Source organism: Balaenoptera physalus (assembly GCF_965194825.1).
Source record: "Balaenoptera physalus genome assembly, chromosome: 1".
In the NCBI taxonomy this organism is placed as follows: domain Eukaryota; kingdom Metazoa; phylum Chordata; class Mammalia; order Artiodactyla; family Balaenopteridae; genus Balaenoptera; species Balaenoptera physalus.
Genome location: NC_138882.1, coordinates 75,199,122 through 75,224,533, shown reverse-complemented (window position 1 = coordinate 75,224,533; position 25,412 = coordinate 75,199,122). Strand labels below are relative to the sequence as shown.

Genomic DNA, 25,412 nt, shown 5'->3' with positions numbered 1-25,412 from the left:
CCTTAGAGGCGCTCAGTTAGTAATGGAAGTGAACTGAGCACTCTTCAGAGGGCTCATTTGGGGTAACACGGTATGTGTGGCCCCTTCACTGTGGGCCACTGTCAGCCCTCCCAGGAGTTCTTCCCCAGGTACCAGTCATGTGCCAGGCTCTCCCCAAAACCCAGAGCCTTCATCGTGGATAATGTTGGCTTACTGGGGACGTACCAGGCTGTGGGTTCCGGAGGCTCTGGCTTAATGACTGTGTAGATTTGCTTACTTAGGATTTTCAGGCTGATTTGACAGATTTTTGAAGTGGGGGTGGAAGAGGTGACAGAGGGAAAGGCCTTCTACTAGCAGCTGACTCTGGTCCAACTTGGAACTGGACCAGAGGGAGAAAGAGCCCATATAAGGAACTGCTTCGCCAAGGACACTGGACTGAGGCAGAGATCATCGGAGAGTACCATCCTGCATCCTTCCCTCCTTCCCTGGTTCTCATATATTAAGAGATGCTTGAATAGATGCTCAGTGCCAGAGGCTCTGTGTGGTCACAGGGGGGGATACGTAGATGTAGGACAGGTTGTCACTGCTTTTCAGAAGCTCACAGCCTTGCTCGCAATGCGGCAGGTGTGACCTTGGTTGTTCTGAGAGGAGCTGTGGCTGTGGTGTAGATAGTACTTGCCCTGGTGGCTCAGAGGCAAGGGAGCTCCTTTTTAGCTGTTGTCTGGGTGGGCTTCATGGAGAAGGACTTTGAGCTGAGATTTGAAATAGGATGGGACCGTAGTAAGTGGATTTTTCTGGCTGAGATGGAAGAGGGCATTCTATCACATGGCTCAGTGGCTCCAATCATGATGGTCCTATTGGCAGAAAGAAGTAATTGAAGAGGACCAGATTTGGAGGAAATTGTAAAGAAATTAAGAAGTCAGTAGGAACAACTTCCTTCCCTACCTCATATCTGGTTGTCTTCTCCCTAGAGTGTCAGTCATGACCTAGGCCTCAAAAGACATTTTGTGTGTGCGTTTGTGTGTGTGTGCATGCATGCACACATACGCAGAATTGAAATCGCATCCGCTTGGCTACCATTTGTGACAGTCAGAATCCTAACGTTGTAGTAGAGGGTAAAGCGTCTAAGAGTTGAAGACCTAGATTCTAGTCGTGGCTTGTCCCATTTGCTTTGATTTGGGGGAAATTACTTTGCCTTTGTAATCTGCAGTTATCTACTATCTAAGTTTGGAATATTACTTCATGTTTTATAAGGTGATGCAATTCATTGCGCACAAGTACTTTCTGAACAAATAAAAGGTGTTAACTGTGATATTTTCAGGAGGCAGGCACTTTGCTCTCTTTCTAAAAAAATGCAGGGACAACGGATTTCTGTCCCAGTACTTCTGTCCAAAGTTCTGACCCCCTGGGAGATGGCAGAGCAGGGCTGGGGGTGAGGCTGGCAGAGCTTCCCTCCCCCAGCTTTCCTGGTCATGTGCGTTGAAGAACAGCTCGTGGACAGTGGAACAATTGCATGGAGGTTAAGTCTTGTGCCTTCAAATCAAGCAAAGAGGTTGGCCAGAAAGTGTGAGGGCTCCCATCCTGGGGAGAATGCCTCATGCCCTTTCCCAAACCACCTGTCTGTTGGCGGGCTATCATCTCTCTCTATCTCTCAGCCCAGCTTTGGGTCCCTGGACTGCTGTCCGAATCTGAAGACAGCCCTCTCCGTAGATCTGCCCTCCTCCCCTGCTGCCTGCCCTACCCGTGGAAGTATGAATCCAACCGGGGGCATTTTCCCCAGCTCTGAAATAACCTGGGACAGGAAACAGCTGAACCCTCCCAGTCCAACCAATCCTTGGTGAAGAAAGAGTGCCCTCTAGTGGGCATTGTTTGGAGCTGCTCCGGATCCATGTCACAGCTCAAACAAGGACAAAACAACCCGCTCGTGGCCCTCCTGCCAAGGATCTCGAATCTGCCTTTGGGTTTGGTTTGTTTTTCTCCTTGTGTGAAGAAAAATAAATAAAGAACAGCAGGAGACCAGTTGTGAGAGCAGCTCCGACAGTGCTCTGACAGCCTCCTTATCTTGGGAGGTTCACCGAAGAACCCCAGGGCCAGTGATGGCAGCAAGGTAGACCGTGACATCGGGTGCTTTTTAAAGGGCATGTGACAATTTCTATATACATCACTTACCTGTCTTGGCCGGTCTCTTCCGTGAGGGGTTAGATTTGTGAGAAGGAAACTCTATTTAAGAATGATTACCGAAAGGGTTAAATATCTTGTTGGGTGACCCTCCGTGGAGAGCAAATCCACCGCAGTTGATTTCATTTTTGGTAGTGGAAGTGTACAGATCGGACTATTAAAACCCTGTATGTACTGGCATAAACAGGGGATTTTTCCCTTTAAAACCTGTTTCAGTAAAAGCTGTTGGGTGGGGAGCATAGAGGGGCGGGGGCTAGGGAGGGCGCAGGACACCCATCAGGGGAGCAGAAACCTGATCATATGTGATGGTTGCTGGATTAGGTAACAGCTCCGCTGGTTGAAATTGGATCTTGGAGGGTGAGTGTTAACATCTCTGGTGTCCTGGCGAAAGGTTCATGTGAGACCTGCATGGTGCCCCAGAGATAAAAAAAGGAGCTTTTAAATAATCATTTTGTCTCCTACTTGCCAGAGCGCCGGCTTCAAGCAGTAAATAGGTAGCATCACTCTGCTTAGACATAGCGGCCTTTTCATTTATTTATTTAATGTTGGTGGGATTTTTTTTTTTTTTTTTAAACTCCCTGGCGGAACAGTTTCTCGTACCAGTGAATCTCAACACCCATGTTTACAGTGGTACCTTCGGATCCTGCTCCTTCTGGGAAGAAATCTGTACACGCAGGGTTGTTTATTGGTCCATCCGGGCCTCTGCCCGGCACACAGACACAGCCCAAGACCCTCAGAACCAGAATCTTCCATGTAAAGTAGTGGAAGGGGAAAGTTTTCTTTTGTGTATATTGTGTATGCGTGTGTATGTGTGTATAGTTATGGTGGTGATTCTGACACATACTCTGAAATTTCTGTTTTCACAATCATTTGAGTATAATTTAAAGGGTGTAATTTGGAGAAGACTGTTGGGTTTTTTGTTTTTCCACGTTTTTCTGTTCTTTTATTTTCTTCAAATCTCTGCTTTGGGGCCAATTTCTGTGTCCTGAATTCTGAGTATAAATGCAAGCAACATTGATGTTGTGGTACATTGTATTTCTAGCATACCAATTTCTTCTTGGCCACATTTAGAAATCAATTATGTTAAATCTTAGGGAATCCAAATTTCTTTTTGAAGAGTATTTGTTTACAGGATTCATCAAATTATATAAAAGCTAAGCGAAATGATAACACTCTTACTGTGCGTGTGTGTTTTTTTTCCCCCCAACTAAATGTATCTTTCGTACCTGAGGGGGGAAAAAAAAAAGAGTCAGTATAGATTACGGCTTTACCCTCTGTGATGGTCCTGGAACTTCTTTGGTGGGTAGGGGTTTACACTGTATCCTTTCAGTGTCCTTGGCCAGCTTTAGCAATTTCCTTTCTTATTTCATTTAAAACCAGTTAGATTTCAAGACCAAGAAAAATATTAATTAGGTAGGTGTACAGAGTTTGTGTGGACGTTTTGTGCTTCCCGTTGATTGTTTAAACGAAAAAGTGGGGCATGGGCGTGGGTGCAACTGAGAGAGGCTGGAAAGGGAAAAGATTCTCAGAGGTAAATATTGGGCACATGGGAAATACTAGTAGTAACATGCCCATCTAGTCACCTACCTAGTACCTGGAGGAACTAGTACCAGCACTTTGGTCTGTGCATGCCTATCTCTTTGCCTCTCTTTCTCCTCTCATAATGAACTGAACTTTGCTAGAGGAATAAGCTATTGGGCTGAGCAAGTCGGTCTTAAGCACAGGTGCTGTCTGACGATGCCCATCATCACCTCAGGTAAGGCAGTGTTCAGGTGGCCCTAGGAAAGCACGTCTTCACCATTAAGATGACATGATTATTTTTTGCTTTGCTACCGTTGTTGCGACCAGAAACCATTACGAGATCTGTCAGTGCTGGATCTGTCAGGAAGGATTGTTATAGAGTGATGAGGAGGAGCCACGTGGAGGCACCACTGCCTGGCTCAGGTGTGACCAGCCTCAGCATCTTGGGGAGGTTTCCCGTCAGCCGAAGTTTGCAGCCTCTTCTGGGATATACTGGCCATATTAGTGTCAAGTTTTGCCTCAGCACCAATTTTTTAATGATCAAGCAGAAGTGCAACAATTACAGAATGGCTCAGAGTTGATCTTCTTTTTCTTTTTTCATTTGTAGATGGCCCATAGATACTTTTCGTTGGTAAAGTAATTAAAATTCATTCAATAAAATTCACTGGGGAAACATCCATAAACCCCACGTAAATGCCCTCACCTGGAAGAATTCACTGGGCTGTACGGGCGAGGAAGGAGGGGTTCCTGGGCTCTAAGCCCAGCTGCTTGGGGGGTCACATTCTTTTCCGCACCTTTAGGGACTGGTATTCAGGAAATGGTTACTGCATTCATTTCCTTTCTTAAGGAAACCTTTGTTAGTGGTGATATGTTCTTCTGAGAACTTTGTAGATCTGAGTAAATAAATTCAAGGAACTGAATAACATGACTAAATCTTTATTATTCTAAGATCAAAGGGACAGTTTCCCATTACAAAAGAAGGATTTCATTGGAAAAAGGTCCACAAAATAAACCTCCAGGATCCCCTAACCTGTGCCATTAACAATGTAGCAATTTTATTTTAGTGCAGCAGAATATTAAAAATTCAGATGCGAGAGGAGAACCTGGGTCCTGAAGTGTGGGCTTGTTGTGTGTCGGGGTGGACTTGCTTCTTTCCTCCCCAGCTAACTGCCTTCCCCAGGTCCTCCCTTCCCTCCTCCCGTCCTTTCTCACTTCATGGGGTGTGGGGGGCATGTGTTTCTACCCTGTGCCTTTAATTCTCCTGCTCCTAACCGCCACCCCTGGTCCACGTGGCTTGACCTTCCACTTGACTGTCTCCTGTTTCATGAAAGCAAAGCTGCCCTTTTCCTTTTAGCACAGGAATCGGGCTTTCCTTTGAAACAACTTCCAAGGTTGCTTCTTGTCATGCCTGTTAGAAGCCAGGAGCATGTGGACACAGCCAGCAGTTATGCTGGTATTATATGTGACGAAATGCCCTGAATGTCTACATGTCCCCTCGGATTGAGCTCAGATCCGCCTTCCCTGTCACAACCCCGTGGGGCTGGCTTGCTAGGGCTCAGGAGACAACTGCACCTGGCACCGTCCCCGTGGTGCTCACCAGATGCATCGTGACTGGAAACAGCTCTGGACTCTCTGGCTGCGCCAGTGCTCACATACCCACCGGGCCGCGTAGACCCTGCCATCTCCAGCCCCAAGATGTGAACGAGCATGGGACGCCTTCTCCTCTGTCTTTAATCATGTTCCTCCTTTCCTACCCTCAATTTGTTTTTGTTTTTTTTTTTAAACGTTTTACTCTTTTTTTAAAAATTTTATTTATTTATTTATGGCTGTGTTGGGTCTTCGTTTCTGTGCGAGGGCTTTCTCTAGTTGCGGCAAGTGGGGGCCACTCTTCATCGCGGTGCGCGGGCCTCTCACTATCGCGGCCTCTCTTGTTGCGGAGCACAGGCTCCAGACGCGCAGGCTCAGTAGTTGTGGCTCACGGGCCCAGTTGCTCCGCGGCATGTGGGATCTTCCCAGACCAGGGCTCGAACCCGTGTCCCCTGCATTGGCAGGCAGATTCTCAACCGCTGCGCCACTAGGGAAGCCCCCTCAATTTGTTTTTAATTGGAAATTCTTTTTGTGTTCGCTCTCAACAAAGGTTTGGCTGCTGACGACTAAACTGGGCTCAGATGAGTGATTTACTTTATGGCAGGTTGTATGAAGGTAGTAAAAAGAGACTGCCTAGCTCTTCTGCTGATTTACTAAATCACTTGATCTCTTTCAGTCCAAATCACCCCCTCATCCCCCGCAAAGGGTCATGGTGTTTTAATAAAAAGCAGCCTCTAACAGAGCTGAGCCTCCTCTATCCTATCAGAATACCGGCTTCTCTGAATCCCTGAGACAGCTTGTTAAAAGGACCTCACCCTTGTTTGTACCAGGATGGAGTTCTTATCACCCAGAACAGATTGATCTCAATGTGAGAAGATAGAAATCCCTAGTCCGGGGGAGAGGTCTTAACACTTCACTCCAAATTAACTGGATTTGCCTGGCTTAGATTATTTTGGAGATGAAAATTTAGGCTGATCGAATATTACAAAGTCAATGAGTGTAAAACCACAACCTCACAGAAATCTAAAATTAGAAATGAAGAAGGAAGTGCTTTTCCTTGAATTAAAATTTGACAGTTTGGGGATGAAAGTGAAAATTATATTGCTATAGTTAAGTTTTTTGTAGATTTGAAATTTCTTTCACTGTGGTAAAATATACATAACCTAAAATTTATCATTATAACTATTTTTAAGTGTACAGTTCAGTGGCATTAAGTACATTCGCATTGTTGTGCAGCCATCACCACCCCCCATCTCAAGAACTTTTCCATCTTCCCAAAATGAAACTCTGTACCGGTTAATCACGAACTCCTTATCCCCCCACCCTCCCCACAGCCCGTGGTACCCACTGGTCTACTTTCTGCCTCCATCAATTTGACTATGCTAGGTACCTCATATGATGGGATATAATTAATTTGGGGAACAAAGCAAATCTCTCCTTGCATTTTCTCCTCCTCCAATTCCTCTCTTTTTCCAACCCGTTGCTCAGATGCCATATTGCAAGTAATTTGAGACTTAGCCAAATGATACATTGGGAGTTTTTTGTTGTTGTTTTTAAAATTTGCTTCGTTGGGTTACTATTAACTCCTCCCCACTCTTTTGGGTCTTCCTGCAGTTTTGAGTATCCGGGGAGCGCAGGAAGAGGAGCCAACAGACCCCCAGCTGATGCGACTGGACAACATGCTGCTGGCGGAGGGCGTGGCCGGGCCAGAGAAGGGTGGCGGCTCGGCCGCGGCGGCTGCGGCGGCGGCAGCTTCTGGAGGCGCCGGTTCCGACAACTCGGTGGAGCATTCTGATTACAGAGCCAAACTCTCACAGATCAGACAAATCTACCACACGGAGCTGGAGAAATACGAGCAGGTAACCACAGCCCTGTGGGGTCTGGGCACCCCCCCCCAACCCCGCCCTTCAGGAAAAGGGCGGAGGCATCAGGAAACTCAGGGCTGTGGACCCCGAGGCAGACAGCCTTTCCTGGAGACTGACATCTGGGGTCCAGCATTTCCGGCCTCACCCCAGAGCCACTTGCTGAACCTGAGCCCACCAAGTCCTTGGTGTCCACTGTTGAAAACCCGGGCAAAGTAGAGATAAAGCCATTAAAAAAAAACCGAAGTTGTAAATGATGATTTCAGGAAACGTCCATAGTCAATATAAGGAAAACTCAGTCCCTGGAGCTCTGGAGTGTTTCCCTATGGGCTTGCAGCCCCGGGGCCCTCAGGGTGTTATAGGTCGTGAGCAGAGTCACCACGTGACCTGGGGGAGGTGGGTGGGCTCCTCTGGCCCTTGTCTGCTCGTTCATTAGGACGATTCCTCACCACCCTGGTGCTCATGGAATCCTATGGGAACGGATACTAAAGCCCCTCACTCTACCTAGATTCGGTTCGAATGGGAGTCAAACATGTTCTGCTTTTTATGTATGGTATGCAATATGAGACACACCTCCCGCTATAAGAAGAGTAGAGGGTCTCAGGGGACCCCTGGAGTCAGATAAAGTTGAAATACAGTCCTGACACTCCACTAAATGGTCTCTGGGATCCAGTGGTCCACATGCTATACCCTGAAAGCTGGTGATATTTGGCAAGGAGCTGTGGATTGGAGTCTAGGATATCAAAGAGGCATAAAAATCATAGGAAGGAAAGGCTAAGAAAGGCTTTAAGTCATAGAACAGTATATAAATGTTGTACGGTACTCTAATTATAATAGCGCCCCTCTCTACTAGAGGACCCTCACACACACACACACACATGTGAATTTAAATATCAATATTGTTTCCTCTGGTCTGTATGAGCAATACTACTTTATTAGGAGTCCCTTAACATCAGGCTTTCCTCCCATTATTTAGCTGACAGATATATTTGTTGTCATGTCTTTGGATGTGACATGGTCCTGAAGTTCTAAGTTAACTTACTTTCATTGAATTGTTAGGTTTATGGCTTTCTTTTCTTTTTTAAGAGTCACAGAAGAAGGGGGAGAAAAAGCAAAAAGTGGAAGACCCTGTACTGTCCACTTATGACTGTCTAGGTAGAAGGCAAATGCAAACTTAATAGAAAATTTAAATTTTAAAATAGAAATAGGCATTTTAAAATTTAAAGTGAAGAAAGTTTCATTATTGCAGTCCTATCTACCTTTGAAATGGATTTCTACAAAGTCCCTTCTCTTATGAGGGAAAAAAAGGTGTGAAGCTGGAAGCCAAGCGTGGTGAATTTCAGCCATCAGACAGGTGTATGGAGGGTTCAAGGGGAGGAAAATAAAAGCAATCTTGTGGTAAGAACCTGTGGATCATCACCTCCCACCTTCTTGGGAAAGAACAAACATTCTTATCACGGTGTAGGCTCATGTAGACATTTCCTCAGTTCCCAGGAGAGGCTGAGCTCAGGTAAGCTGGCTGATCTATGACAGCTTCCCCACCTGGGCCATCATGTTAGGGTTCAGAGTCTGCCCCAACCAATGGGATAACTTGGGAAGACACATGGGGACATTTGCTGACAAGGTCCCTAGCTGGCTTCTTGGGTTCTTCCTGCTCTGTGCTTTCCCTATTTTACCTTCACTGCTAAGCTTGGCCTCTGGCATAACAACCTATCTAGACCTAGTATCCAGGTTAACTCCTGCCAAACTCCAGGGGTACACGAAGAGTGTGGCTTCCTCCCTAAACCCGTAACTGGAATGGATGTTAGGCTGGATGGTGTTTAAAACTGGCTTTCTTCTTAGCTCAGGTTGCCAGCAGCATAGACGAATGGACTGTTTCCTTGATTTAACCCCCCCTTGTCACTCTTCCATCCTCATCCAAAATGACTAAAGCACTTTTGTCAACCTAACTGCACTTGTTCCTCAAGGTAATTTTAAGGTTGGGTCCTCCAGACAGGTACCGTCATCATCTCCATTTCCATACAGGTGAGGAACTGGAGGTCAAAGAGGTTAGGTGATGTATCTGGGTCACACATCCAAAGGAGGGACAGAGTTGGCCCTGGAAGCCAGATTTTGATCCTTAGCCCAAGGGCTCTTATTGGAACAATACCCAGCCGCACTTAATATGGAACAAGTGTGGACGTCTGTAGACGATGAAGTAACCGGCTTGACCTCTCTGTTACTTTCATGGACTAGATTGGTGCTCTCTAAGAGAGGCTAGTGATAAAAAAATATTCTCCTTCAGAAACTTCTCATAGATATCTACCTATTCTAAATAATAATCATGCTAGAAATTGGGAATTTAAGGAAAAACTCCATCAGTACAGAGCAAATTAGGTAAATGTAGTAGTAGTCTGTATTTGTTATTCTTAAAAAACACTAAAAAATCATTTCCTTATTTCTTTGGGCATTTTCTAGGTAAGAACTGAATACTGTTTAACATACTCTATGTGCTTAATAATTTATTAATATTAGTTGTATTGTTAATTATAGTAAATAGCAGATTATGAGGAAATTATGCCATTAACCTTCTAGCTAGTATGTCTGAGAGATAGATCTTCTTCATTTTTTTCTGTAAACATTCCTTGTGGGAGCTTTCTTAAAAATAGGAAACCTTAGTAAAAATGTCAGTCTCTGTTTTAGTAGTACCTAGATGGTTACCAAACTGACTATTTAAGCGTTGATTCTGTTGTTTTGGTTTGGTTTGTTTTGTTTTTAGTTTGGTGATGGTAGATAACCAGAGGGTCAATTAGCTTTCCAGTAAGTAGCTACCATAACCCCACTCACCCCTCCCCCACTTCCCCCCCCCAAAAAACCCAGCATGAATCAGCCATTGTTTCACCCTGAGGTTATTAGATAAAGAAGGCTTCTAGAGACTTTCATTCAAAAGAAAAGAAGGAAATTGTTTTCTTCATTAAAAGGGGCTGATAAAACACTTTTTCAGCAGATCATGTTGGAAGCTAAGGTATTTAAGAGCTGGCATATTCTAATAGATAAAACCATGATATCCAGAAACCTGAATTTTGTTCCAAGTGCTATTCTAAAAACCGATACTCCTGTAGTTTTGCAGAGTTCTTCACTTTTCAGTTTTTGTGAATAATGCTGCCAGGGCATTGACAAGGCTCAGTCTCTAAGGCCGAACCGGGGTGGGATAGGTCCATTCACAGCCGAGAAAGTCTTAAAATCCCAATCACATTCGTTGCTGATATTGGCAGCCAAATCCAGTTTGAAGGAGTAAGAGAAGAAGGTGGGCTGAAGAGAAGTGCAGGAAGGAGGCTTCAAGTCTAGGATTAAATTGCTTAAACTCAAGCAGGACTTTCTAAGAGAGCTTCTCTTGGGTAGGCTGCTCCCAGAAGGGCCTTTGCCCTGGAACTTGGGACGTCTCCTTTCAGAAAGCGTCCACTTTCTGGGGGCAGCTGGAGGGGTAGCTCCAGAAGGTGTCCACCTTTAGGACAATCTGCAGCAGAGTCTCCTCTGTCACAGAAACCTTCAGCCGGCGAGGGTCCTATTTAATTAACGCTTGTCATCCCCACTCTTCCCATCCCATCAGGAGCGCCTGACTTCATGGGAGCAGCACAGCTGCAGAAGGTGCCGAGCTTGGGGGAACTGAGGAGGAGGCGTGGGTAGTTCAGGTCCTGGAAAAATCTGGAACACTGTGTTCTGTCTGTCTAAAATGGACTTGGAACTCCTCTGCACTGTCTGTTGTGTGTTCCCGAGCAGCTGTGGAGCAGCTGCCTTGCTCCACCTCAGCAGTGGGTGAAAAGACTCCACTGTCTGTTTGGGGCAGAGCAGAAAGGGGCCCGGGATCCAATGCCCTAAATAAGCATCAGATATTGTGAGTATTTTTATTCACCGTAATGAAACACATCATTATTAGCCGAGCACTGTGGCTTCCCAGCAGAGAGCAAGTGCACTTGACAATACCTCCTTCACGTCCAGCCCCTCCTCCCTGTGAGCCCCCCATCAAGGGGGGAGGCTGCAGCCCAGCGGGGGCTGAAGCGTTTCTCCAGAAAGCCGCTTAGGATGCCTGCAGTGTGCCTGCCTCCCCCCGCCACGCCCCACCCCGACTTCTCATAGACTTGCCGCCAACTCGCTGCCAGGTTTTATCTTCCTCCCTTGTTGAGGATGAAGGGGCAGTTGAGGTTGGGAAGAGATGAAGCTTATACTAAGATCTTGTGTTTAGGTAGCAGTTTTCTTAGTAAGAGCAAAATGCTATTGGACCTGATCTTCTGTGGCTTTTGTCTTCAGCATATGCCTGCAGAGTAGAAAGAAGGTGTTTGTGACCCCCTTTAGTTTTACCACGGGGCAGACTGAAGCCTGGAGAGGTTTGCCCAATCGTGATCCTATGCTGGGTTTCTAAGTTCTCTGTACTTGGAAGAGATAATAATGACACAAGTTATATGGCCAGACACAAAGATAGTAACTCATGTAGTCCTTACCACACCCTTTGAGGTACTGTCATCCCCATTTCACAAATCGGGAAGACGAGATACAAGGATCTTACATAACTAACCAAGGCCCCAGAGCGAAGTGAGTTCCAGCGCAGGATCTGAACGCAGGCAGTCTGTGCTCTTAGCCCACTGCTACGTTCATGTGAGTGATTTACTCCACCTGCAGGTCACTGCACAAGTGCATGGGCGCTGCTAGCCTTGCTGAAGGGTTAGGAATGATTAAATCCACTCTCGGACAAATAAAAACGAAGTACTGAGTAGTGAAAGGATTTGCCCACATACTCACGGAGGCAGGTCAAAACCCAGGCCTCCCAGCCCCCAGTGTAGACACAGCCCAGTGGATTCATCTGCCTTTGTATCTTTGGCCAGCCAACCTCGAAGGATTTCTTGGAGAAATGAACAGTAAATATGTTATTGTTACTGCATAATTGACAGCTATGAAGGGCTTGGTGCTGTAAAAAACAAGGGCAATGCTGTGTTAGCATCAATGGGCGTGTTTCCGCTGTTAATATTAAGTTGAACCCTTTGAGTCCTTAGTTCTTCAACTCTTACAGCATCAAGTTGCCTTTTTTTGTTACAATCTTATACAGGTTTACAACATTACTGTGAGTTAACCTGTGAGTAGATATTTTATTGAATGTTCACTAATAAAACCAGACTACAGAGATGATAAGTAATAGTAACTAAGAGAAAGGGCAGTGGTGTTCTGAGAAGCAGGTTCAGGGTCTGGGAAAGAACAGACACCCTGGCCTGGATGAGGAAGCGTTCAGGTCCTGCCTCAGCTGCTGTTTTTTGCTGTGGGCCTTCATCTCTTAGAGCCACAGTTTTCCCAACTGTAAAATAAGGAGGTGGGAAAAATGATCTCCAGTTTCACTTCCAGAGCTGAGAGTATGTTGGTCTCTAACCTGAGAGTTTTCCTTTCTGCAGGGATAACTCCTGAATCCTCTAATCCATATTTTGATGCTGTTTGTTTATTTTTTTTTAACCTATTCCCTTTGTGTTATAGACATAGCAGATCTTCAGAAGACCAGCATAGGAGGGAGTTCTTACGATAAAACTAGAAGTAGAAACAGATTGATGAGAAATCTCCCAGAAGAGTTATCAGAGCTTTTAACTCCATGATTCCACTCTTCGGGCTGTTTATGCTAAATTGAATATTTGGAAGCTTTAACATATCAGAGATAAGGGCAAGGCAGAAAGTTCATGCTATATTTGACCCCAAACTCTCTTTGACTGTTAACATTGGGGTGAAGGGTTGTGAAGTGTGTTTTATACTAGTATTCATGTTCTCATCTTTCATAGTAGTAAAATCAGGAAAAATAATTGATTTTGAAAAATAATTAAGAATTTTCTTTTCCCTTTAAAAAAATCCACATCATGGCCAAAAATTATAATCAAATGGGCTGAAAGGGATCTCCAGGCATCATTTATTTTTTCTGATTTGACAAAATGCCACAAATTAGCCCACTTTCCTTACCTGCACACGTCTCTAGAAAGACCTACACAGCCTCACGTCAAGTGTGCTGAGGCTTGAACTCTCACCACACCCCATGTCTGTCATCCTGCCATTCCAGGCGTGTAATGAGTTCACCACCCACGTGATGAATCTCCTGCGAGAGCAAAGCCGGACCAGGCCCATCTCCCCGAAGGAGATCGAGCGGATGGTCAGTATCATCCACCGCAAGTTCAGCTCCATCCAGATGCAGCTCAAGCAGAGCACGTGTGAGGCCGTCATGATCCTGCGTTCCCGGTTTCTGGATGCGCGGTGAGTCCCCAGGAGGGGGTCTGTCCTTGGGGAGAACCACTGATCCAGGGTTGGAATCCACGGCTGGCCCTCTCCAAAGACTCCGTTGTCATCATGTTCAAGGCTGAGCCAAGTGGTAGCCTGAGAAAGGTTCTTAGGTCAGGGAAAGGAGTGCTGAAAGGGTGGATTACCATTGGTTTTATACGGCTCCAGGAAAATGTGTCATGGGAGGGGATATTTTTTATGGCCCCTGCTACTCACTCTTCATGAGAAGCAAGGATGACTTAGCTACAGGGACAGAAAAAGCAGGACTTTCTGTTTTCATACCACTAGGGGTCTCTTTCACAGGAATAGGTTGTAACTATGGGCCCATACAGGTCTTACTAGATACTGCAATGACATATTTTCTCCACGAAAGTTCCGATTGAGAGCTGGGAATCTTTGCCACAGTACATGTAGGCAGAGAGGGCACCCAGTTTGATTCAACAAATATTTATAACTAGATTACCATGTGTCCTACTCTGGGCTGAGTTTTAGGGGCACAAAGATGAAAAGATGAAGAAGACGTGGTCCCTTGGGCATAGAGGGGCAAGGGACTGGTCTGATATGGGCCAGATTTTCAATCAAGATTTGATGTTTTCTATCTGACATTAACTTGTGACCTAATTTGTGAGGTCAAAGAATTCAGCTGAAATCACGGATAGAAAGGTCCTTTACGACAAAAACTGAGACTATAGAACAAATAATCAGTTCTTGGTCCTCCTACCCTCTAGACCAGTGGATTTGTACAAATCCCTTTGATTTCTTTGGCTTCTGATATCCAGCCTGTAAAATGGTGATATCATATCTTTCATCTACTCTAGGGGAGTGTGTTGATAATTGATCTAATAAATAAGTTTTCAGAGTGTGGATATCCTTTGTGATCTACAGTTCATCTTAAATTAGCCATCTTCTATAAATGCAGATTTCATCATTCATTGTTTCCGTTCCTGAATATAATCCCAACATATGATTTTTATTATTAAAACATTAGGTATGTCAGGGTCATATACCATTTAATAATCTGTAGTTTTGTTCCTTTTCATTCAGACACCCAAATGCTCTGCTTTTTAAGCTTTTTCACCCCGGAAATCATGTATTATTCAGCTCTCTTACCTATACTTTTCTCTCTCTTCACAAGTGTGGTCTTTACAGTTCACAGACCTCTTCAAAACTCCCTGGCACCTCCTAAACTCCCTTTTATTCATTGTGTTTTGGGTCACGTGGAATATGAAATAAGAATGCCAGCTAGCAAACTGTATCTCTGGGCTAATAGAATTCCATAGAGTAAGTCAAGAGAAAGTACAAATGAAGAGAGCTGTTCCCAGCAGAGCATGGTGATGAGTGGGGGAAGGCGCAGGCCCTCTGAAGCAGGACCCCGCCCCGTGCATCTCCCTCACCCCGTGGCCTGCTGCCAGCCTGGCTTCTTTAAAGCAGGCCGTTCCGCACGGTACAAAGTGCAAGTGACTGGTGGCCTGTGTCTGGGTCTTTCCCCTGTGCTGTGGCCGCTGCCACTCTGCATGTGTTGTTTACATCCCCATGGTAACTCCCCTCGTTAAAATGCTGGAGTTGGCATTGATGTTGGCAGATACTGAAAAAAAAAAAAAGAAAAGTTGGGCCCAGACTGGGTTCTTTTCAAGAAAGAAATCAGAGAGAAGGGAGGAGCAGAATCATTTTCTCATAGGATTTCTTCTCTCAGTAACTCTGCTGTGGCCAGCAGAAGGTCAGACTCTAAAAGACACGAAACTAGGCGAGCTTTGTACACAGTTCCTTTCACTTCCACCAGCCTTTGCCTAGATTGTTCCAGTTGGCACCAGAAGGACAATCACTGTAAGAGAGGGTCTCTTTCCTGCTTTGGCTGCAACCTTTGAATCATTGCCTCTGAGCCAAGGTTCAAAACTAAAACAACTAACCTTTTGTCTTTGTTATTAGCATTTACTTAGAGGTATGTATATTTAGTATCGCTGAAAAAATATGACCCCAAGTGCCAACCCAAGGCTAAGCAAATGGTTTTTCCAGCTCAAAAATAAACGTTTGCCTGGACTTCCTGATTGCGGTAGCTAATATCATTGCTTCTAGTGCTATGTATAATTGGGAAAGCTAGCTAAACACACTTTACTAAGAAAGACACATTCACTGCTGATGTTCATGTGCTTCTCTCAACCAAGCATCTGATGGGCAGGGCTTCATCGGAAAAGATTTCATGGAAGACAAAATACAAGGAGGACTTGATTTAGTAACAGGATTAGTCTTCATAATGTAATGGGTATGCAGAATTGAATGTTACTGCTTTGTTGTGTAACATTCCTTGTATTTTCTGTTGCTGAAGAACAGATTACCACAAATTTAGCAGCTTAGAATAACACAAGTTATTATCTCACAGTTTCTGTTGTTCAGGAGCCTGGGCAGGCTAACCTGCGTTCTCTGCTCTTGTCTCACAAAGCTGCAATCCAGGGGTCAGCTGAGGCCATGCTCTTATCTGAAGCTCATTCCAGTAGGGGCATAATTCAGTTCCTTGTGATTGTAGAACTGAGGTCCCCAGATCCTAGAAGCTGCCCTCTCCATAGGCAGCTTACAAGTCGGCTGCTTGCGTTCTTCCTGGAGAATGTCACCATTTTAAGGCTTTAACCTAATCTCCCATTTCATTAACGCAAAGTCAACTGATTGGTAACCTAATCACAGGAATGATATCCTGTTATTTTCACAGTGCCCCGAAACACATACACTCAAGGGAAAGGGATGTACCCCAAGGTGATATCTTACATATCTTCTTGGGATTCTGCCTTCCACACTCCCCAGCTGAGCATTTGGGCCAGGTTTTGTCCACTCAAGTCATATCCTTTTTGTCTTCCTTATAGTGCCAGAAAAGTTTAACTTAAAAATTCCACTCATTCATTCATTCACTCAACATTTATTATTTCAGCTTTATATCAAGCATTGTGCTGTAAAACTTGGTAAGCTTATTGTCAGGCCTACAATAAGTCTTTGAGAGAGAGAACTTGTAAACCCTTTTAATGGTTTTCTAGCAATACAGTAATTTTATCTTGTTTTTTTAAAATAACATCTTGCTAGAGAAAACAATAAGAACCTAAACACATGGTTGGAAGTACACCTCTGCACTTCACCCTGGTAGATGGAGTTACCTAAAATGATTAGCATAGAGGACGGTAAGAAAGAGGAAAGGACATGCAATAAGGTCTGGCCAAACTGGCACTGTATTTAGATTTATTTACTTCTCTGAGTTTTTACTCTCTGTCAAATGCTATATTAGCCACTGGAATAACAAAGATGAAAAACTACATGTAGATGTGGGTCCCACCTTCAAGAGCTCATAACCTCCTGGGACAGGTGCTCTTATAACAGCATAAAACTGCGCATGATCACAGGAAGTACATCTGCCAAGTTTACCCAAAGGGGAGAGAGAATCGAAAATCAGGAAGAGGCAGACACTGCTGAATCTCAGAGGAGTATGATGTTTAACAAATAGAAGGAATCACAGAAGCAAAGTAAACAACATAATTCAGCTTCAACAGGCATTACTTACTGGAATGCATACTATGTGTCGGGCAGCAGGGTTTCAAATACGTGTGAAACATGGCTCCTCCCCTTGAGGATTTGCTGTTTAGTTGGGAAGACACGTGTAAACTTGTGGCAAATGCTGCGGGAGAGAAATACACAGGGTGGTATGAAAAGGCACGGGAACATGAACGCCGTGAGTGCCTTTGGGGAATGGAGAAGCATGTGATGTAGCTGGATGAAATTATGTAGAGCATGTGTAGGACTGGAGGGAAATGAGACACTAGGGAGGGGCTAGATCCACTGAAAGACCTTAACTGTACCAGCAAAGATTTCAAATTGGTCCTATGAAGCAGCAGAAACTCTCTGAGCTGTTTAAGGAGGGAATATAGTAATTTATAGCGCAAGTTCTCAAGTTGCACTTCTTGGATTCAGATTCTTGCTACAACCCTGACTACCTTTGTGACCTGGGGTAAGTGGCTTATCCTCCCTAAGACTCAGTTTTTGTGTTTCTAAAATGGGGATAATTCTATACAGGAATAAATAAGATAATATATTAAAAAAGTATAGTGTCTGGAACATAGTATTCACACCATAATTCAGCTATAATATAGTAAGGTTCAGTATATTATATATTATTTATTATTATTATTATTATTATTATTATTTTCATGATCAGATCCATGGTTTGGAGGAATTCCTGTAGTGATTTTCTTGAAGATGAGCTGAATTCAAAGAAACGGTAGGAGACCACTGTTGAGGTGTGTGCTTCTCAAACTGGGGAAATGCAAAATAAGTATGAAAAAACCTTCCCCATTTTACTCAAATATTTGGAGGAAAATATTCTTATTTTAAGATAAACATTGGTATGTGATGGAATAGACTACAGCAGGAGGTTTTGAAGCCATTTCGTGCTTTTGATGGTGTGCACCAGGGCTGTAAATCCCTGCTCTCCTTCCAGGAGGGTTGCTTGGCCATGATTTAGGGAAAGCATCAGTATGGAGTTGCACTGTCTAGTCTGTGGCTTCTTGATTTTAAATTTAAATTAATTAAAATAAAAGTAAATAAAATTAAAAAATTTAGCACTCCAGTTATATGAGCCATATTGCAGCCACTGGATAGCCACATGCAGCTAATGGCTACTATATTGGAGAACAGAGAACATTTATTTTCCTCATTGCAGAAAGTGCTGTTGGACAACACTACTAAGCCCATTCTATGACAGACTGTGGCTCCTCTAAACCCAGTTCAAAAATAGCAATGACACTAAGGATGGAACAAAAGGGATAGATTTGAAAAATAGAACTGGTTAAGACTTGCTCTGGGGCCTACCTTCCTCAAATTCCCATTATGCAAGAGCTTTTAATACACGCCTCCTTTTTAGTGGGGCTTTTTAATCCAATCTGCCCAATTTCTGATGCTGGGTGACACAGAAACTCAGCATGATTTGGGAAAGTGACTTAGGCTTGGCATAATCTGGACAGATGTGGTTAATACCTATGGACAGATAGTGTTTATCCAGTAAGAGAGCAAGAGGAATTGAGAATCACTCCCAGATTCTGGCGCATGCCTTGCCTTCAAATGCCTTCAATATTTGAAGGAATAAATGAACAAATGAATGGACAAACAAATTAGCAAATACAATGAGCTCTGTATCTATGGTGATGTCATTATATAATATGGAAAAAAAAATGGAGCTGGTTTGGGTGAAATGTGATACTAGCCTTAGAAGCACAGAGTTTGTTGGAAGTGTCTGGGGTATGCAGTAGTAAATGGGGCGTTGGCTCTTAGGAGAGGCATTTGGTCAGAGATAACACATTGGGTGGTTAGCAACATATGTACACGGTGCCTACACTCCTCACTCTTGAGTCACTGTGATTTGAAAGGTTCCATCCCTAAAATTTAATCAACTTCCACATTTCTTAAGTTTACCTGGATAACTGATGATCAAAGCTTTTGGTTGGCTTGAAATAACAAACGTTAACTCACCGAGCTGAAAACACTTCCAGCCAAAGCAAAGAAACCAGGTGTCTTAGTTCAAATAAACTTATCGTCAGAATTATAGTATTTTTACTGGGTTTCTTGAGATTCTGCAAAATCCTAATTCTGGGGCTTCAAAGGCCCTAGATTGAGACAGCCACTGCACAAGGTGATAAGTGCATCCATCTGAGTAGATGAGACCACCTAAAGGAAGATTGCACGTCACCGGGAGGAGAGAGCCGTGAACAGCTGTCTGCACCATCCCTGCACCCCAGCTCATTCCAGAGAGGCTTCCTATGAGCTCAGTTGGAAGAGTCCCAAGAAATACACTGTAATGCTAATGCAAACAACTCCCAATTAGGGGAGCCTTCAGGGGCCACTTCCCCAGGCCTAAAACAACTGTTTTCTTTAGGCCAAGAGGAAGCCAGAGGTTATCCAAAGACTAGCCTGGAGACCAGGTTAGCCACTTGGCTACCTTCCTCAAATTCCCATCATGCAAGAGCTTTTAATACACGCCTCCTTTTTAGTGGGGCTTTTTAATCCAAGCTGCCCAATTTCTGATGCTGGGTGACCCAGAAACTCAGCATGATTTGGGAGGGTGACTTGGGCTTGGCATAATCTGGACAGATGTGGTTAATACCTATGGACAGATGGTGTTCATCCGGTAAAATCAGGCACTTTATTATGTTAATTAATCCAAGTGGGACCCGGAAAATACAATATTAGCTGAATTTCCTGTCTAGCAAGGCGATCGGTGCTTTCTGTTGGCTTAAGTCAGAAAATTCAATATCCTGGCATAACAAGGGATGTTCTGGAAATTTTTTTTTCCCCATAAGGAAAAGCTTTTGATAAAAGCTAGAAAGGCAGAAGTGCTAATGGAGCTAATTTAAAAGTAGAGACCCCAGCCCCTCAAGGAGGGCCAGCCAGCATCTGCAAGGAGCCAGGCATCCCTAAGCAAACCCCAGCTATCCTCAGGCCTTAGCTGGGAGGAGGCAACAAACTGATTCTCACTTTAAATTAGTTCAATTAGCACTTTTTTTTTAAGAAGAAAAATGCTTTTATTCAAAAAGTGGTTTTCTTCATTTTAGCAACCTATATATTAAAAAGATTTCTCTGGGTTTATGTTTTACCATTTAGCAGCTGTTCCTGCTTAGAAAGTGCTGCTTCTCTCCTTTCAAGGGAGGTCAAGTAGTCAGGGGGTTCATTTCCATCCATTCTCGCCCCCCTTCCCCATGCCTTTTAAAAATGTTGCATGCACTTATATGGGGATAGAACAGAGAGAAAATAACTTTTAAAAAAAATATATTTATTTATTAATTTGGTTGCTATGGGTCTTAGTTGCGGCAGGCAGTCTCCTTAGTTGTAGCAGGTGGGCTCCTTAGTTGTGGCTCACGGGCTCCTTTGTTGCGGCACATGGGCTCCTTAGTTACAGCATGCATGTGGGATCTAGTTCCCTGACCAGGGATCAAACACGGGCCCCCTGCATTGGGAACATGGAGTCTTAACCACTGTGCCACCAGGGAAGTCCAGACGATGTATTTTTAACTTATGGCTACAGAGTCTCTGTGTAATTGCCAGGAGGCAATCTGTATACAAGAAAGAGGCTGGGTTTCGTAGTCAGGCAGACCTGAATTGATACTTTGGGCCTATAACCTACTAGTTGAGCGACCTTTGAACTCAGTTCTTCATTGGTAAATGGGAATAACCATAGCTACCTCACTAGTTGTGAAAAATGAATAATTTGAATTGATGGCTCTGAGGGGTATGGCCCAAGGCCTGGAACCCGGGAGGAAGAATCCCCACTAAGTCCTAGTATTTGTCGTGTACCAGGCACTGTGCTGAGTCCTCTCTATGTATGACCTCATTTCTCCCTGTCACCCCGTGAGGTCAGATTGACTCTTTGGACTGTCATTTGAAGAAGCTGAAGTTTGGAGAGGCATCCGAAATCACCCAGCTGGTATTCAGTTGGTCCGGGGTTCAAAACCAGGATGATGGGATTTGGGCTTCCCTGGTGGCGCAGTGGTTGAGAATCCGTCTGCCAATGCAGGAGACACGGGTTCGAGCCCTGGTCTGGGAAGATCCCACATGCCGCGGAGCAACTAAGCCCGTGTGCCACAATTACTGAGCCTGCGCGTCTGGAGCCTGTGCTCTGCAACAAGAGAGGCCGCGAGAGTGAGAGGCCCGCGCACTGCGATGAAGAGTGGTCCCCACTTGCCACAACTAGAGAAAGCCCTCGCACGGAGACGAAGACCCAACGCAGCCAAAAATAAATAAATAAATATTTTTTAAAAAAAAGATGGTGGGATTTTGCAACTTCATGCCCCTCACCACTCTGTATAAATATTTGTATAATACATGTGATTGTTCTTTTGCTCAGCGTCCTAACAGTACACAATGAAGTATTTAACGAACGCTTTCAGCACTGCTTTCAGCATCCAGCCCCTTTGCTCAAATCTCCTCTTGTTCACTTTTCACTCAAAAAAGGGCCTTCTCCCAGATGTAGATCCTCTCCTCTCCCTTTTTATGTATATTTGGTGTGAACTTTTTCTTTTTCCGTTGTCGTTGTTGTTTCCTTTCTCTTTATGAAGGCGGAAGAGACGGAATTTCAACAAGCAAGCAACGGAAATCCTGAATGAATATTTCTATTCCCATCTCAGCAACCCCTACCCCAGTGAGGAAGCCAAAGAGGAGTTAGCCAAGAAGTGTGGCATCACAGTGTCCCAGGTAAGAAGCCCTCAAAGGGCTCAGCCCATAGCCTGGCCATGGTGGAGTCACAGGGCAGAGTCTTGGAGGTCTTGCTTTCTTGAACTTTCATGCCTTGTAAGTTCCATCAACTTAAGCCTTAAAATGGCAAGGTCAGCACATGATGTGCATAAGAAAGTTTCCAAGGCAGTACCTGGAAAGACTTCAGAGGAACCAGCAGAAGTAGGAGAAGACTAAGTACAGTGTAAAAACAGGGATAGGGTTCTTCCCTCTGAGCTCTCCGTTGCTTCAAATGGGTGAAGAATTCTACATGTACTTGGAAAGCCATCTGAATTTCTCATGTTATTTTCTCAAGCATACTCAATTCCTTGGCCCATTTTTTTGCCCAACCCAGGAACTTTAAGAGTCAGTGAATGGAACTTTTAAATGAAAGGGACTCAAATGTCCTCTCTTGATGTCCTCACTCTGTAACTGATGGAGTGTAGGAATTTTAACATGTCACTATGCTTGCATTGGAATGATTGCACAAAATGTCACTGAGTGCCCCCTTCCCCCAAAGAGCAGTAACCGTAACAGGTGCCTATTGACGTGGAAAGACACATGACATAAAATTTTTATGGACCTGGAGTGTTCAGCATTAATATGAAGTAGAAAAGTCAGCAAGTTTTATATGTATCTACATTTTGTCTACACAAAGGATCCATCCAAACTTCTTACTCGGTCTGAACCTCAAATACCACCACCAGTCTCTAGTTGAGACCAGTAGGGATAGTCAAGAAACCTCTCAGAGAAAGCTTTCCTAAGAATTATGTCACATGCAAGAGAATCAAATGTACTAGTGTTTCCAAAAAGGGCAAGGGTGAGGGGGAAGTTGGGGAGAAGAGGCCTACTTTAGTGAAAAACTTCACTTAACATTTTGTAAATGAAGTAGACGCTGTTTTGTATAAACTGAGCATCTGTACTTCCTTGAACTGAATCCTGGCTTCTGCTACTCCCTGCCGGGTGCTGATCCCATCAACCTGTGTTTAGCTAAGCAGAATTAGGTCTAGTCAAAATAAAGAACTCCACACAGGGGATCTGCAATGAAGAGATTGCCAGGCTCTCCCCAGCACTCTGTGTGTGATTTTGCAGCAGCCTTGGAAACCTCCTTTCAGACAAGGCAGAAAGAATTGTCTCCTTTTTAACCTGGACCTTCCTCAGGTACTTGGACCCAGCAGAAGGTCATTTCCTGTCTTGGCAACCCTGGGAAAGCAGAACATCAGTGGTCTAATTCAGGTGGCCTGATTTTTGTCTAGGTTTCTAACCATTCTTGTCCAAATCTAGACCCATTGTCCACAAGAAAAGAGAACTGATGTTTTATGGTACTTGCTGCATGTTTGTGGAATGGTTCCAGGTATAAACCATATCACTAACCTACAAACAGTGAATTTCAGTCATGGAATCTTCTGCTGCTAAAGTTGAAAATCACTATATTGTTTGAATTCAAATTCTGGGATTTGGAATTCCAAATCCCTATTGAAAATAGAATGAACTCTTCAGGATCTAGCCTGTATTGTATCTGAATAAAAAATGGAATCTTGGCCTATTCCAGCAACCTTCACATCCTTCATTATGGAAATCCAGGGTGCAAATAGTTTGTCCATTAAAATGATCATTTACGTATATTGTATCACCTTTCTCTTTCCCCCGTCCATCCCAAGGCGATACCATTCTTCCATCCCCATCACATCACTTCCTCCCAACAATAACCAGACTGTTCTACCATTGCCAAACAAGTTCCAGTGGGAGACAATATGATATCATAGAGCGACCATTTGCTAGGAGCATGTTTATGCTGAGTCAACCATGGGATTTTAGGAACTCACTCTTTCTATTTGGGTCTTAGTTGCCCCATCTCCAGTCATGGTTGGCTGGACCACATGATATATTAAATCTCCCTCTATCTCTAGTTCTCAAATCTAGGAGATGCCTTTGACTGTATCTTTCTTGTTTTTTGTTTGTTTGTTTGTTGCTTTGGGTTTTTTTAAAACTAAATTTATTTATTTATTTTTGGCTGAGTTGGGTCTTTGTTGCTGGGCACGGGCTTTCTCTAGTTGCGGCGAGCGGGGGCTACTCCTTGTTACAGTGCGCGGGCTTCTCATTGCGGTGATTTCTCTTGTTACGGAGCACGGACTCTAGGCACATGGGCTTCAGTAGTTGTGGCTCGCGGGCTCTAGAGCGTAGGCTCAGTAGTTGTGGCGCATGGGCTTAGTTGCTCCGCAGCATGTGGGATCGTCCTGGACGAGGGTTCGAACCCTTGTCCCCTGCATTGGCAAGCGGATTCTTAACCGCTGCGCCACCAGGGAAGCCCTGTTTTGGGTTTTTTGTTGTTGTTGTTGTTAATAATCACCCCTCCATCTTGAAATTCTCCTACTTTGGCTTCCTTAACATTGTTCTCTCTGGAGTTTCCTCCTTCCTCTTGGGCCACTCCTGGTCAGTCTTCTTAGAGGATCTGCCATCTCTACCTATCCTAAAAGTATTGTTCTTTCATTAGCCCCCATCTCATCATGTCCTAGCCCATGGTCCTTAATTACTTTTTAAGACACATATTCTTTTAAAATCCACCTACTAGTGAGTCCTCCTGTGATTCCCAAACAAAAATATGCTCATACACAGAAACCCATCTATTGACCATCCTCTCCTTTGATCCCAGAACAGCCCTTCCTCTATTCTAGTGCTGCTTGGAGTATGATCTACAGAAGGCAGCATCAGCTGGGAGCTTGTTAGAAATGTAACCTCTTGGGTCTTACTGTATAGCACAGGGAACTATACTCAATATTTTGTAATAACCTATAAGAGAAAAAAAATCTGAAAAAGAATATACGTATATATTTATGTATGTATATATATATATATATATAACTGAATAACTGTGCTGTACACCTAAACCTAACACGCTGTTGTAAATCAACTATACTTCAACTTAAAAAAAATTTCTTGGGTCTCACCCCAGTCCTGAATCAGAATCTCTGGTGGAAAGGGGAGGAGGCTAGGGATCTGTCTTCATAAGCCCTCCATGCACACTTGACTTTGAAAAGCACTGTTCTACACAGTTAATCGGAGTGGTCCCCTCCGTGCTCACAGCTGCAAATATATGGCTCTTTGAATATCCCCATGAGACTTCTCTCCTGGAACGCCAAACTCATATATCTTACTTCCCACTGGACTTCACCATGGCTCTGCCCACGGGCTCTTCAAACTTAACACGTTCAAAATGTGAATCAAACTTTCCCCAGAGAATCAGTGATTCCTTCTGCGTTATCTGTCTCGGAGTAAGTCAGTCATCACTGTATCCCTAGTGCCTAGCACATAGTAGACCTTGTCAATGATTGTTGAACAGTGAGTTAATTAATGAAAATACCGATTCTATACATTGTTCAGGGCATATGACATCCCCCTAGTGGACGACGCAGGAAATGCCTGAACTGACCCAGCATCTTCCCTGCATGAGCATCTATTCTCCTCCTGTAGAAAGGAATCATCCCAGGACCGGTCCCTTCTCCACCCTCTTCCTTCTCACCTTCTCTCACGTAGCCAATTTAATTAGACCACAGGCATTTTCTTTCCTCCTCAAAAGTCATTCCAAACTTCCTTCATCTTTCCCCCTTTCTTCCAGCTCATCCAGCTACCTCAGAAAAAATCTCCCTGCCTCCTTTCCTCTCTCTCTGTTCCACTTAGAAGTCAAAAACCAACCACAATGATGACTGATTCCTATGAATAGTGAAAGTTACATCAAGAAAAGCATGAGCCCTGGTCTGGGAGGATCCCACATGC

At 44.2% G+C, this 25,412-nt stretch overlaps 1 protein-coding gene across 5 annotated transcripts in view; it reads left to right on the top strand.

Annotated features, from left to right (window-relative positions):
- PBX1 (PBX homeobox 1) overlaps positions 1-25,412 on the top strand; it is a 318,615-nt gene that overhangs the window by 217,028 nt on the left and 76,175 nt on the right. For 4 of the 5 annotated variants that reach the window (XM_082474400.1, XM_082474402.1, XM_082474398.1 and 1 more), the window contains exons 3-5: positions 6,880-7,124; positions 13,192-13,382; positions 21,485-21,620. In XM_082474400.1, coding sequence (XP_082330526.1) covers positions 6,880-7,124; positions 13,192-13,382; positions 21,485-21,620 — 572 coding nt within the window. Of the gene's footprint in view, positions 1-2,402; positions 2,911-6,879; positions 7,125-13,191; positions 13,383-21,484; positions 21,621-25,412 lie in introns of those variants that run through there. The other variant, XM_082474399.1, reaches the window with a different exon arrangement.